Below are 16819 nucleotides of genomic sequence, written 5' to 3'. Positions count from 1 at the left end.
GCAGCGAGTCTGGTTTCGCGGTGCTCTGGTAGTTCTTCGACACGCCTTCGTTGACGGAAATTGCACATTCCTAATCTGGCATTATCTCTTGAAGCCGCAAGCCTGTTTTCACGTTGCTCTTGTGATTCCTCGGTACGGTTTCTGTTCTTACTTTCTCTATCAGTCGCAAACCTGTTTTCTTGCTGTTCTTGTGATTCCTCGGCACGCTTTCTTTTCTTACTTTATCTATCAGCAGCAAGTTTTTTGGCATAGACTCTTTGAGCAGCTTCCTCGGCTGTTGCCATTGTAGGTTCTTCAGTCATTTTACAATTAAACATTTTTCCGACCACGATCTTCTTAGAATTAAAAATTTTTCTTTGAATTAAATACCCTTAATGACGTCATCGTCAAAACAAACATGACGACAACTAACGTCATGACGACATGACGAGATGATGACATGACGTCACTCGACAGACATAACACACAGACAACTTATTTATCTATATATATAAAAATAAGTTGTCTGTGGATCTGTGGATCGTGGATCAGGTGACGTCATGTTTCGGCTGACGTCATGAAATTAGTTGCCATCATTTTTGCTTTGAAGGTGACGTCATTCAAGTTATATAAGACATATGTTCGCGTAGAATTCTATTAATGTTTAAGTTTACAATGACTGATGAAGATGCTCAAAGAGTCTATGCCAAAAAACTTGCTGCTGATAGAGAAAGTCAGAAAAGAAAGCGTGCCGAGGAATCAAAAGAACAGCAAGGAAACAGGCTTGAGGCTAAAGAACGCAAAACCGCGCAGTTAGATGAAGATCCACCTGGACAGCGAGAGTCAAAACATATTAAAACTGAAAATGATAGCGATGATGATTGGGTTTGGGATTTTGACTTGGATAAGGTCATCAATGACTACCAGATTTTAGTTAAAAAAACAAAGGTTCGGCGATATGTATTTCATAGTGAAGCTGAAAAATAAAGAAGAAAAAGAAAACTGAAAAAAGAAAAAAGAGAAATTACAGACTGGGATACCGGGACACAAATGACGACCGGGACACAGGGAATATAAATGACGACCAGGACACAGGTATTTAAGAATATCGTTCAAAGACAAATTTTTAATTGTAACAAGACCGTTGAAAGAGAAATTTCTAATTGTAAAATGACTGAAAAACCTACAATGGCAACGGTACCACCATCGAAGTAGATAACCAGTGGGTTTACGGCCAACCTACCATCTTCAAAGATACCACGATAGGAAGACTCTACACCGTTCACCCCAATCAACATGAATGCTTCTTTCTACGCCTGCTTTTGGTGAATGTACCCGGTCCGACATCCTTTGAGTATTTGAGAACTGTAAACGGTACTATACATGACACTTACCGTAGTGCATGCCAAGCTCTGAATTTATTGGAGAATGACCAACACTGGGATAACTGCATCAATGACGCGTGCGAAACGTCAACCCCAAGTCAAATTCGTACACTTGCTCTCCATCAGCTCCTACAGAGTTATGGGAAAAATATAAGTCAAAAATGTCCGAAGATATACTCCATCGAAAACAGTTAGAGACGTCAGAAATGACTTTTGATTTTACATCAGAAATTTATAACGACACTTTAGTTATTATAGAAGATATGTATTTCATAGTGAAGCTGAAAAATAAAGAAGAAAAAGAAAACTGAAAAAAGAAAAAAGAGAAATTACAGACTGGGATACCGGGACACAAATGACGACCGGGACACAGGGAATATAAATGACGACCAGGACACAGGTATTTAAGAATATCGTTCAAAGACAAATTTTTAATTGTAAGAAGACCGTTGAAAGAGAAATTTCTAATTGTAAAATGACTGAAAAACCTACAATGGCAACGGTACCACCATCGAAGTAGATAACCAGTGGGTTTACGGCCAACCTACCATCTTCAAAGATACCACGATAGGAAGACTCTACACCGTTCACCCCAATCAACATGAATGCTTCTTTCTACGCCTGCTTTTGGTGAATGTACCCGGTCCGACATCCTTTGAGTATTTGAGAACTGTAAACGGTACTATACATGACACTTACCGTAGTGCATGCCAAGCTCTGAATTTATTGGAGAATGACCAACACTGGGATAACTGCATCAATGACGCGTGCGAAACGTCAACCCCAAGTCAAATTCGTACACTTGCTCTCCATCAGCTCCTACAGAGTTATGGGAAAAATATAAGTCAAAAATGTCCGAAGATATACTCCATCGAAAACAGTTAGAGACGTCAGAAATGACTTTTGATTTTACATCAGAAATTTATAAACACTTTAGTTATTATAGAAGATTTGTGCGTACGTATGGCAAACAAACCTCTTCAGGATTTGGGAATGCCTTCACCTAACCGTATCGCTGCTGTTTCGACATGTGTAGAATTGGATCGTGAACAAAGTTACAGTACGAGTGATCTATTGTCGTATGTACAAAATAACATTTACAAGTTAACGTCGGAACAAAAGGACATTTATGATACGATAGACTCAATTTCAGGACGTATACAACTACCTGCTGATTTCTGTAGTTTAGTGACGTCCAAAAATGAATTGATTGGAAAAGTATTTCCGAATATTCTAAAAAATTATAAAAATAATAAATGGCTTTTAGTTTTTAATATAAAGATTTGTGCGTACGTATGGCAAACAAACCTCTTCAGGATTTGGGAATGCCTTCACCTAACCGTATCGCTGCTGTTTCGACATGTGTAGAATTGGATCGTGAACAAAGTTACAGTACGAGTGATCTATTGTCGTATGTACAAAATAACATTTACAAGTTAACGTCGGAACAAAAAGACATTTATGATACGATAGACTCAATTTCAGGACGTATACAACTACCTGCTGATTTCTGTAGTTTAGTGACGTCCAAAAATGAATTGATTGAAAAAGTGTTTCCGAATATTCTAAAAAATTATAAAAATAATAAATGGCTAAGCGTTTGCATATGACGTCATTATTAGTGCATACGGCTTTGTATATGCACAGACAATGGGAAAGCCAAGAATGTTGTATATTCGCAATTTTTACGTAGTTTAACTCCTGCAGACGAAATGAATGCTTGCCTGAAAAATTCTAATTTATGGGCACACGTAAAAATATTAAAATTAACTACAAATATGCGTGTCCGATTGCAAAACGATGATTCTGGTCAAACATTTTCAGATCAATTGCTGGCAATTGGAAACGGAAAGCTTCCAGTAGTGGGAAAGCCAAAAATGTTGTATATTCGCAATTTTTACGTAGTTTGAAACACATATATAAATCTATCTATATTCACAGGTGGGACACAAGGACACAACTACAATGGCGCGTAACTAATATGGCGCGTAACGACTTACGCGCGCGGGGGGGCTTGGGGGGGCTGCGAAGCGCCCCACCAACTAGGTGTTGGGGTGGCGCGAAGCGCCACCCCAACAGCTAGTATATATATATAGATTTAATGACTTTTGGGGGGTATCCTCCTATTTTCTAAATTAAAGCAAATTTTCTCAGGCTCGTAACTTTTGATGGGTAAGACTAAACTTGATGAAACTTATCTATTTAAATTAGAATAAAAATGCCGTTCTTTTGATGTAATTATTGGTATCAAAATTCCGTTTTTTAGAGTTTCGGTTACTCTTGAGCCGGGTGGTTCCTTATTACAGTTCGTTACCACGAACTGTTTGATTAAAACTTACCAGGGATACGAATCTAGTAGAAAATTTTGACCCCCTACGGATTGAATATTGCCTTCCCCTTTATATCTTTATGGAAAAAAAAAATCTAAAAAAATTACACAAAAGTTTTTTTAGCATTATTTCTTCAAATTCAACAAAAACATAACGATGTCCTGATTTAGATAACTTCGAAGACCACACTGCCTTTCCATGACGAAAGTAAAACAGTTCAAAATAGGGATGAAACCTTTTTATTGACAGTGAATAGATATAAAATTATTTAACTGGATATTTCGAACGCATATACATTGTTCATCATCAGCAGTAAAACACTGTTTTACTGGTGATGATGAACACTGTATATGTGTTCGAAATATCCAGTTAAATAATTTTACATCTATTCACTGTCAATAAAAATGTTTCATCCCTATTTTGAACTGTTTTACTTACATAATGTCCTGACTCGATGTCATCGTTGATGTCATCATCATTTATGATGCTAGGGCCGTTTAAAAATTTTCTAGTTTTAATGGTCATATTTTAATATAAGCTTCTCTTTTACATCTTTTATATTTCCATTTGTATTATTCTGGGGACGGCCCTTGGGCATAGGATCAAAGTGTTCATTTAAAGTTAGCTACATTCCATTGTGTTATAGAAAGAATTTCTCCATTGTTCTACTTGTATTTTGTTGTTTAAATATACTACGTTTTCGCAATTTTGCTATTAACTAGGCTCACCTATTTACTTTATGATAAAGTTCGAAGGCAGTATATGTGTATAAATATTAATGTGGAGCCTATTAGAAAGTGTAATGGAACCCTTTTTGCGTTTTTTTTATCTAAAAAATGAGGATGGATTGATTTAAAAAAATGATCTGCTCAAACTAAAGAACGAAGTAAAAACTTAAGACAAGCAATGGTCTTAGAGCTATCTAAGATTTTTTCTCCAAATTGTTGTAGCGTGGGGGGAGGGGCATATGCCTCTTCAAATCCTGTCAGTAGATAAGATTCCACTGGAGGAATTTTTCTCATGCTTTAGCTTATTTTTGAGAAAAAAGGCAATATTTTCACTGTGTGTGAATAACCCTTCACAAACCGTCCTATTTTTGGCAGGACAATAAATATTGTTCACACAAAACAACATGGAAGATTGTTAAGCTGCAAAAATTTTAAAGAAAAAAAAAGATAACTTCAACGTTAAGACTGATGATTTCGGAGATGGGCTTCCTTATCTAGATATAATTTAAGCAATTTAAAATATTTTTATATTAATTCCAAATATATAAAAGTCTTAAGTTTAATGCTTCTTATAAAAAGCTACAATCCTAATGAAATTTGTCTGATTTTCCAAAAAGGGGGGGGACACCTCCAAAAAGTCAAGTGAGCTTAATAAAAAAAAAAAAAACACGCCGTTAACATTCAGCATATCAAAGAAACCTACTGCCAAGGTTACAAGCTCCTATATACAAAAATGTGAAATTAGTAATTTTGGTGTAATAAATATCATTTGTTGTTGTTTTTTTTTCGGGGGTGGTCGTATCAAAAGGATATTCCTGGATGATTGGGAGAGCACTCACTTGAACGGAAATTAAAAGTTTCCGTCCCCTTTTTAAGCGAAAAAAAAAGATTGAAGGCCAACTAGTCTCACCTCAACCCTTTAATTACCAATGACTTCCGGTCAAAATTTAAGGATATTTTGATTCAGCACACTTCAAAGGTCCAACAACAATGCCTCTGGGCATGACATAGCCCCTCACAAATTTAGGAAAAAGGGCTGTAAGCTATGCAATTTGCCCACTGTTCATATATAATATTTTGTATGGGAAAATATACGGAAATATCTTGGGGAACGGGGGATTGGATATTTACGCAGATAGAATTTTTCAGGGGGAGAATTATCCATGAATAAGAATCCATGAAATGTGTATTAATAATATTATCTCGGACAAGATGGGCGTACAAGTTTATGTTTCGGAACTAACTAAAGTGTATAGATTTACCCTTCCAGCGAATCTTACGCGGCCTGATATGATTGCACCGGTACTCGCCCAGTTTTCGTCTAAGGATGTGGCTAGAAAGGTATTTGCTGCTAAGAGCAAACTGGCCAAATCTGGTATATTTGTGTCAGAAAGTTTAACTAAGAAGCGACGAGAAATTCTGCAACTGGCTCGTGATAGGTTAGGTAACCATAACGTATGGTCCGATCACGGCCGTATTTTCGCTCGATCTGGAAATGACGCTCGGACACGCCGACTGTGGAGATGTGACGACATATAATCTGAGTTTTTTTTTTTCGTTTTAGTAGTTATAAATGTGTACTTTAGTATTTACATTCTTTCGTAGTAATAGTTCTTTAATAGGAAGTAGGATGATTTATTTATGAATGTTTTCACGATTACTACAGTTAGAAAATAATCGCTTTTCGTTGGATAATATTTTGTCGAGTGATGTTGGTAGCCGGTCGGAATTTTCGGATAAACAGCCTGCAAGGCTTAGTAAATATGTTGCAGTAGATGATGTGAGTGCACCCGTTATGCTGTCCGGATTCCAGATTCTCCACTGGAATTGTCATTTAACTACTTCACATGAAGATGTAGTTGATATAATTAACAAACTTGACAGTGAGGTGCAAGTGATAGGTATTTGTGAATCATTTATTAGTGAACAGTGTCCTGCTTCGTTATTTAATTTTCCAGGTTACACACTTATTTCCAAGAACCGGTCATTGATGGGAAGGGGAGGTTTAGCATTCATAATCAAGGATAATATAAAATTTAAAGTAAGGGAAGATTTATCTTTATGGATTGAAGGTAAGATTGAAACTTTTGCTATTGAAATAGTGACAAGTAATAATAATCCACTTCTTATTTCATCGGTGTATAGACCCCCTGGTGCTAGTCCGGATTTTTTCCTAGAGGAATTCGAAATTTTAATATCTGAAATAAATCGAAATTTTGATAAAATTGTAATCATAGGTGATTTTAATTTTGATTTATTAGATCTTCAAGCCAAAAATTTGGATTTCCTTAATGTCATGCTTTCATTTGGTCTTTTCCCATTAAATTCTATCCCATCCCGATTAACAGACCATTCTGCAACTTTGATTGATAATGTTTTCGTCAGTGAAGTTATGGTGGAAGATAGCATGTGTGATGTATTAATCCATTCTGGTTCGGACCACTTACCGCTTCTTTGTTTGTTGCAGAAGTTATCACATTGTAAAATTAAAAGAAAAAACAAGATTCTTCGGCGTGACATGAAAGAAGTTAATCTGGCTAAATTTAAAAATGAAGTTAGTTCGTTGGATTGGGAGGTGGTTTACAATGAAAAGGATGATGCTTCAAAAGCTTTTAACATTTTTTCAGATATTCTTTACCCTGTGTTTGAGAAAAATTGCCCATTGAATAAAATTAATTGCAAGAAAGCTAAACCGAGAAAGCCGTGGATAAATGATGAAATTTTGAGTTTAATAAGACAAAGAAATAAGTTGTATTGTCAATATCTTGATAATCCATCTGAAATGATTTTAAATGAGTTTAAAGAGTTGAGAAATTATGTAAATAATTAAAAAAGAAATGCAAAGAATGAGTATTATTTAAACCGTTTGAAGATTAAGGTAGGTAATATAAAAGATACTTGGGGAATTGTCCGTGAAGTGATAGGATGTGAAAAAAAAGATATGTGTATAACCAATTTAAAAACTAGTAATAGAATTATTCATGATAAATTGGAAATAGCAAATTACATGGGTGATTATTTTTCGAAAATTGGTAGTGTTATACAGAATGAAGTGTCTAGAGGTGGTTGTGCCGTCAACATTAACGTAAATCCTTCAAGCATGCAGAATGGGTTTGAATTTGTACCATGTAATGTAGAAGAAGTTGAAAAAATTGTTTGTAGCCTTAAATCAAATTCTTCTGGTGTAGATGGATTGAACCTAAAGGCTTTTAATTATGTGTCGGTGTATCTTTTACCGGTACTGGTTCATTTAATTAATCTCTCAATGGTTAAAGGGCATTTCCCGTCGGAACTGAAACGATCTAAAATCATACCTTTACATAAAGGTGGGGACCCCTCAGACCCCTGTAATTGGCGACCAATTTCCATTTTACCTTTATTTAGTAAAATTTATGAAAAAGTTATTTATAAACGATTTTATGATTTTTTGGATTCGAAGAAAATTTTGTATAATGGACAGTTTGGTTTCAGAAGTAAACATTCCACTAGTCATGCAGTACACCATCTTTTAAGTTTTGTTGATAATGCGTTTGAAAATAATATGGTTCCTTTAACTGTTTTTGTAGATTTCCGTAAGGCCTTTGACACTGTTGATTTTAATACTCTTCTTAGTAGACCAAGTGGGCTTGGGTTAGGTAGTACTTGTGTAAAGTGGTTTTCATCGTATTTGCATGGCCGGACTATCAAAGTTGCTTTATCAGATATATCAAGCAGAGAGTTCGGTGTTAAGTGTGGAGTGTCTCAAGGTTCCGTGCTGGGACCTCTACTTTATCTTATTTATGTTAATTCGTTGGCTTCACATGTTGGAATTGAAGCGCTGACCTCTTTCGCGGACGACACTGCGATAACAGTAATTGGTAGTTGTGGTGCAGGTTGCACATAAGGCTAATTTGGCACTTGAACGTTTGCGCAGTTTTACAGTAGGTAGTTCCCTAGCAGTTAATGCATCTAAAACAAATTACATTATATTTAGTAGAACAGGTAGGTTAGTTAATGATAATAATAACATTTTTTTTGGACATTTACCCATTAAACAAGTTTTTGAAATTAGGTATTTGGGGTTTTATTTAGATAATAATATTAGTTGGAAAAAGCATCGCAGTGTTATTGGTGCTAAAATGGCTAGGGGTCTAGGAATTTTGAGACGTGTAAAAAAAACTTTTCCGTTCAAGATTTTAAAAATCATTTATTTTTCCCTTGTTCATCCTTATATAGATTATGGTTGTGTTCATTGGCTAGCAATTTCTTATCTAATTATAAAAGGATCCAGATTTTGCAAAATAAAAGCATTCGATTGATTGCGGACATAAAAGAGCAGGTTGAATCCAAAACTACTGCTAGCTTTTCCCGGTGTAATGTTTTAAATGTTGGTCAGATTCGTGACTACCAGGCATCATTTTTTGTGTTCCAGAGCATGAAAAATATATGCCCTGAGTATTTTCATGATTATTTTTCCATGAATCAGGAGTACCATAATTATGATACAAGAAATTCACAACTTTAAAGCCATGAACAAAGAAAAACAGTTCGATCATCATATGTGGTTCGTAATCTGGGGCCTTCTGTTTGGAATAGTTTGCCGGCTGGCATCAGGGAGTCTGTCACTTTATATGGGTTTAAAAATAAATTGAAAATGTTTTATTTAAGTAATAGGTTTTGAAGGGCAGAAGGTTTTTGATGTCTTTTTTTGCAGTTTATTGATGTGGGGTGGGGACTGAATACCGGTAAATGATATTTAATATGATTATTTTGTTGTATTTTGTTCATGTGTATGTGTTGTTATTTTTTATATATAAGATAGGCTAGGTGGTTAATCATGAGATGTTATGTTTAGATATTTATTTATAAGATGTAAATCATAATATGAAATTGCAGCACAAGTCCTTAGGACTTTCTTTTTGCTGCAATAATTTATTAGTGTTGTCATTTTTTTATTTATGTTTGTATTGTGGATAAAATAAAACTTACCTACCTACCTACCTACCTACCTTCCGGGGAAAGCCTCCTCGTTCTGTACGCTAAAGTTTCAATTTTTGTCCCCATTCTTTAAGAACGACACCTGAAACATACCCCTTTGAGTTGTTCGTAGCAGTAGGCTACTATTTTTTGTTAAATAATTGGAGCATTTAACGATAGAAAATCTGAAAAACTGTATAGCTGCCTTTTTAGAAACATATTGAGTTCAATAGGAAATTTTTAAATGCCCCTTATCAAGACTAACTTAAAACGAGCAAATATTGGTATTGCAACAATTCTGAGATTCCACCTAATAATAAGAATAAGAATAATAATATTGCACGTGATTCATAGTGAGGCGTTTTTGGTAAAGGAGTCTGTTACAGTTTTGCTGATGTGAAGTTGGGTCAACAGGAATTATAACCTCCCGTAATATACTAGAGGTATACAGTTTTTGATAGTACTGGTAATTCTGGACTTATTTTTGCAAGGTTTTATTTCTAATCAATAAACAGAAAAGACAAGCTTACACTTACCAGCTAGGAAGGTCACGTCAGCAATAGCCAAATTAAGGATATAAAAATTAGTCACTGTTTGCATCTTGCTGTATCTTAACACGACATATATGACTAAAGAATTTCCAATGAATCCAACGAGAAAAACAATACCATAAAGAACCTGCAAGAATATATAAGCATTTAGTAATGTAATTTAGAACTGAACCCTCAATGATTACGGTAGATTTTCTTTGCTTTATAATTAAGAAATTTCTCACGAGCATTAAGTTTGATAGTGAAAAGTGCAGATTTGTTTAGTTTTTGATTATTTGAAAATAAAAAAGAGTGACAGAAAAAACACAAACTCCTCTTATCCTCCCCTCCCTCCTGAGAAGTCTTGAATTAAAAGTTTTAGTACTAACACCAAAAACAAGAAGAACAATAGGGAATTTTTTAAGACAGTGGCAAACAAATTAGAATGAATATTTCGACCCTATGTCCAAGGGCCGTCCTCAGCAATACAAATAAGAAAAAACAACTTACAAGAGGATAAAATCGATAAAACTAAAATGAACAGTTTTTCAAAACAGTCCCAGCATCCTTATCTCAGCGAAGTTCAACCAGGACTGACAAATAAATTGTTATGAAACGAGGCAATTCATTGAAATGAAAGAAAATGATTTAAAAACAGGTTTTTAATGCCAGCCTAGCTTTTTTCACTGCTGATCTTAAAGGTCTATTTGTGACAGGTTCTGTGTTAATTTCTATTGGTTTTTTATAGTATTCCGTTAGGTCATTTTAATTAAATTTGTGTATAAAGCATTCATGAATATTCTCCTAAATCTCTATTTAAGGAAAAATTATTATTAATCTTAAGTCTGATTTCAATTGCTTCTCGAACTACTTGTTTTATGCCTAGATCATTGCTAATGATGGCGGATTCTTCAAAAAGTATTTTGTGGCTAGGATTTTCGAATACATGGCTGCTTAAAGCAGAATCAAAAGAAACAGAAGTAATATTAGACTTCAGAGCTTTGGTGATATCATCTTTATGTTGTTGTAGGCTTTTCTCGAAATTCTGGTGGGTTCTCCCTACATAGAATTTGCCACAGTCGCATGGTAATTGATATACACCTCTTTGGCGAGTAACTGGAGTCTTATCTTTACCAGAATTTAGGAGATTTTTGATTTTCAAATTATTGGTAAATACAACATACATAGTATTTGGTGTGCATACTTTTTTAAGATTTCTAGTGATTTTTGGGATATATGGGAGGTAAATTACGTTTTGGGGCTTATCGGGATTTTCGCATATAAATTATTGTTGATTTTATGGGAGTGTCTTTTGACTCTACGGTTAATTGTATTATTAATAAATAAAAGAGGATACCCATTTCCAAAAAGTATGTCCCTGATAAAGTCTAGTTCAGCTCTGATGTAGGAATCAGAACAAATATTCAGGGCACGATCTACGGGAGATATTACGACACCTCTTTTAACTTGTGGGGGGCGGTTTTGATTCAAAATGTAAATATATATATTGTTTTGTGTTGGTTTTCTGTAAATAGTAAAATTGAGTTCATCTAAAATAGCGACGAATACCACACTGCCTTTCCATAACAAACAAATACAAAGTAGAAACAATAGGGGAAATCTTTTCAAGACAGTGGAAATCAATTCTGTGAATGTTTCGGCACTATGTCCAAGGGCCGTCTTCAGCACAATACGAGAACGAGAGAGAAAATATGTATATATAAATAAACTTACATTAAAATGTGAGAATTAAAACTAATAATTTTTTTTAAACTTTTTTAAAAACAGCCTTAGCATCCTTACTTCAACGAAGCTCAACCAAGACTCAAATAAAATAAACAAATACAAAATAGTCCTGGTTTAACTTCGTTGAAGTAAAGATGCTAGGGCTGTTTTTAAAAAAGTTTAAAAAAACATTATTAGTTTTAATTCTCACATTTTAGTGTAAGTTTATATATATATATATATATATATATATATATATATATATATATATATATATATATATATATATATATATATATATATATATATATATATATATATATATATATATATATATATATATATATATTCTCTCTCGCTCTCGTATTGTGCTGAAGACGGTCCTTGGACATAGGGCCGAAACATTCACAGAATTGATTTCCACAGTCTTGAAAAGATTTCCCCTATTGTTTCTACTTTGTATTTGTTTGAGTTCATCTAAGTTACGAATAATTAGAACATCTAGAAATGAGATTTTATTTACAATTTCAATTTCTAAGGTAAACTGTAAATTCCTATCATATGTATTAAGGTGATCTAAAAAGCCCCAAGTGCATTTTCCTCATAGTACCAAAGTGAAATTACGTCATCCATGTAACGTCCCCAAAAGATATGTTTAAAAAAATATGAATTTAATTCCCAATTTCCAATATGCTCTACATGAATATTCGCCAGTAACCTGGAAAGAGGCGCACCCATGGGTAAGCCATTTATTTGTTGGTAAAAAGAATTACGGAATTGGAAATAAATTGAATACTTGTTACAAAGTTTAACCAATGTCATTAAAACGGCGCAATCTAATCCTGTTGCTGAAACTTCTATCAAGTCATAATTTTCATTTATTTCATTTTCTAATGATTTCTTGGATTCTGCTACATTAATATTTGTATACATAGACGCAACGTCAAAGCTACTGATAATTGTATTTTTTGAAATATTTACGTTTTTGAGTTTTTCAACTAAATCGACCAAATTACATATATAAGATTTTTGAGAAAAAAGCAAAGGAATGAAGGCTGTACATAACAATTTTCCAATGTTCGAGGCGGGGGCTTTCATACAAGCTACAATTGGCCTTAAAGGAATGTCTTGCTTATGTAATTTTGGTAGACCATAAAATTTTGGACAAAAGCTGGCTCGGGGGAAAAAATTTATTATATAATTGTGGAGTAATTTTACCATTTTGTATTAGATCTTTTAATTCTTTTATAATTGTGTTAGCAAACTGATCAGTATGATCGTGGGTTATAGTTTAATTTGTAGTTTTGTCATTTAGGTGTGCTTAAATTTTTGTGTCGTAATCTTTCGTATTACGTAAAACAAAATGGTAAAATTACTTTCATTATCTTCAAACTTTGTAACAAGTATTCAATGTATTTCCAATTCCGTAATTCTTTTTACCAACAAATAAATGGCTTACCCATGGGTGCGCCTCTTTCCAGGTTACTGGCGAATATTCATGTAGAGCATATTGGAAATTGGGAATTAAATTCATATTTTTTTAAACATATCTTTTGGGGACGTTACATGGATGACGTAATTTCACTTTGGTACTATGAGGAAAATGCACTTGGGGCTTTTTAGATCACCTTAATACATATGATAGGAATTTACAGTTTACCTTAGAAATTGAAATTGTAAATAAAATCTCATTCCTAGATGTTCTAATTATTCGCAACCTAGATGAACTCAATTAAATTATTTACAAAAAACCAACACAAAAAAAAGATATTTACCTTTTGAATCAAATCACCCCCTACAAGTTAAAAGAAATGTCGTAATATCTCTCGTAGATCGTGCCCTGAATATTTGTTCTGATTCCTACATCAGAGCTGAACTAGACTTTATCAGGGACATACTTTTTGGAAATGGGTATCCTCTTTTATTTATTAATAATACAATTAACCGTTGAGTCAAAAGACACCCCCATAAAATCAATAATAATTTACCATGTGAAAATCCCAATAAGCCCCAAAACATAATTTACCTCCCATACATCCCAAAAATCACTAGATATCTTAAAAAAGTATGCACACAAAATAATCTGTATGTTGTATTTACCAATAGTTTGAAAATCATAATAATTCTAAGTTCTGGTAAAGATAAGACACCAATTACTCGCCAAAGAGGTGTCTATCAAATACCATACGACTGTGGCAAATTCTATGTAGGGAAAACCCACCAGAATTTCGAGGAACGCCTACAATAACATAAAGATGATATCACCAAAGCTCTGAATTATATCATTACTTCTGTTTCTTTTGATTCTGCTTTAAGCAGCCATGTTTTCGAAAATCCTAGCCACAAAATACTTTTTGAAGAATCCACCATTATTAGGAATTATCTAGGCATAAAGCAATTAGTTCGAGAAGCAATTGAATTCAGACTTAAGATTAATAATAATATTTCCTTAAATATGGATTTAGGAGAATATTTGCTGAATGCTTTATACACAAATTTAATTAAAAATGGCCTTACGAAATATTATAAAAAACCAATCGATATCAACACAGAACCTGTCACAAATACACCTATAAGATCAGCAGCGAAAAAAGCAAGGCTGGCATTAAAAACCTATTTTTAAATCATTTTCTTTCATTTCAATGAATTGCCTCGTTTCATAAAAATTTATTTATCAATCCTGGTTGAACTTCGCTGAGGTAAGGATGCTGGGACTGTTTTGAAAAACTGTTCATTTTAGTTTTATCGATTTTATCCTCTTGTAAGTTGTTTTTTCTTATTTGTATTGCTGAGAATGGCCCTTGGACATAGGGCCGAAATATTCATTCTAATTTGTTTCCCACTGTCTTAAAAAATTCCCTATTGTTCTTCTGGTTTTTGGTGTTTGTTATGGAAAGGCAGTGTGGTCTTCGTCGTTATTGATGTTTTTGTAAATTTTATTTTTTTTTGTATAACACTTGACTGTTATGCAATTCGTAGGTTCAGTATTCTTTGTACTGTACCTATAAGTTCACAATAAATTGTGTTGTTTATAGTAGAATAGTTGGCTTGCTTGATGTACTCTTCCAAAATCTTATGAAATAAATCTTCCAGGATAAGTATAAATCAATATCTCTAAAAGAAAGAGACGAAAAAGAAAACTTTACTAAATAATAAAGATATAAAAAGAATGCTAGCATATTCAGTTAGTATGATTAAAGCAAAGCTGACTCCTATATATTCTGTATTGAAACCAATTCTTGAATTATCAGTAAATAAAGTAAGCCGGTTTTGTAACACAATTGCTATCCATATATCCGAGTTAGCAACTAGACTGTCCTTTTTCAGATTAAAAAAACAAAGAATGAAGACAGTAGGAATACAATAGACCAACACACAATTCATTCTGGCAAAAATAAAATTAGCAGTTTTCAAGTGTTTCCAGTTGACTAAAAGCACTAGGGAAAAGTCGCTTTTTATTGTTTGCTGTTTAGTTGAAGCCTACTCCAAATTCGTCTTAATAGCAGAAATAAAACATTTCTTTAGCCTTCTAAATTATACTTTATATGTAACTCAGGACTGAAATATAATTATTAGCCTTGAACTGAGCAGTTTTATGCGAGGAACACCAAACCCCAAGTGTAATTAAGCAAATAGTGGGTGTCCTGAATTTCTGTAATCACCTATAATATTAGTTTGAAGCTGATTCTATCTTAGAGGAGTTTCCGCTATCATCCGACGTGTAGCCTATAGAATAAATAAAAATATTACCTTCCACAATGTACCCCGAATTGCTCCAAAATAAAAGAGATTTAAGTTTCTTAATTTTGAACATACAACAGAACGGCCTCGACGGGTATATTATAGTCGGCATTTTACGCTTTTTGTTGATGGGTTGCAATGACTGATAAATCGTTAAGTCACTCATTGGTCCTTTGCTGTTCGAAGATTTTGGTTAATCCTCTTAAGCATTGAATAAGAATCTTTCATTTGAGGTACTTAAAACGGCGTCCATCAAGGAACTGGGGTGAACTTGGTTCAAAGGCTTCTAAGCCTTGAATTACCAGGAAATTTTTCCGAGTCTCTCTCTACGATCCAAAATTCTTACCCAAAGGGCAACTCGTTGAATGATAGCGCAGGCAATTCATTTACAAACTCTTGTACTATATTTAAATCCACGAGTTTTGGTGAGCTTGGGTCGGTATTTTACGCCTTGAGCTACTTCTAAGCCTTGAGTTACTGGAATTCTTCCCGAACCTTTGTCTCGGATCTGAAACTAGTCAGTTGATTATAAAATATAGAATATCTTACTAACAAGTTTGAAAAATCTCATGATTCTTGTCCGTCTGATTTGTTGATCTGGCACTGACAGTGGTTTCAAAATAGGAAATAAGGAGGGGTCTGCTTATAGTAACCGAATGTCTTGGTTTTTCTATTTGGACTGAATTTTCTAACTGGACTCACAAAAGTGTTTTGCTGCTCCAACCATCTTAGATTAGTGGTCTTTAGATTTGAGCTCCAGAACCACTGGTAGACAGTCTGAAGCAGAGAATGGGCGACTGAAAGTGCTTGGATCTTGGACTGGAATGATTTGGGTGTAATACTTATCGGATTAGAGATGCTGCTCATTATTTCGAGAATAAGGAAGAACTGGACATTAATTGTTGCCAGCAACGCGAAAAATACAGGCGGTCCTATGTTGAATTAGGTCGTCTAAAATAATTATTATTGTTCCAAGAATAGCACCTATGCGCAGTGTGAGCCATATCGGGCAAATTATTATTCTAAGTAGCACAATAGCACTGCCTGTCTCCGTTGGTCATGGGTCTCCAAACAGGGAAGGGTATTATGTTGAAACTTTCAGGGTATGTTGAGGATGGTTTACCGAATGTTTTAGATTTTCTGTTTGGACTGAAAACTGCTCATAAAAGGGTTTTGCTGCTCCAACCATCTTAGATTAGTGGTCTGTAGAATTGAGCTCCAGAACCTACTGGTAGACAGTCTGAAGCAGAGAATAGGCGACTGAAAGTGCTTGGATCTTGGACTGGAATTACTTGGGTGTAATACCCATCGGATTAGAGATGCTGCTCATTATTTCGAGAATAAGGAAGAACTGGACATTAATTGTTGCCAGCAACGCGAAAAATACAGGCGGTCCTATGTTGAATTAGGTCGTCTAAAATAATTATTATTGTTCCAAGAATAGC

General features: G+C 34.2%; 1 protein-coding gene across 1 annotated transcript in view; it reads right to left on the bottom strand.

Moving 5' to 3' along the window:
• The window catches only part of LOC136039764 (somatostatin receptor type 2-like), a 188012-nt gene that overhangs the window by 137654 nt on the left and 33539 nt on the right, over positions 1-16819 (bottom strand). Inside the window, exon 2 of the mRNA XM_065723628.1 lies at positions 9915-10056. Within this exon, the coding sequence (XP_065579700.1) occupies positions 9915-10056 (142 nt within the window). The remainder of the gene's footprint in view (positions 1-9914; positions 10057-16819) is intronic.

This window comes from Artemia franciscana, chromosome 20 (assembly GCF_032884065.1).
Source record: "Artemia franciscana chromosome 20, ASM3288406v1, whole genome shotgun sequence".
Lineage (NCBI taxonomy): Eukaryota > Metazoa > Arthropoda > Branchiopoda > Anostraca > Artemiidae > Artemia > Artemia franciscana.
The sequence above is the reverse complement of the archived record's forward strand: the minus strand, read 5'-3'. Positions and strand labels throughout refer to the sequence as shown.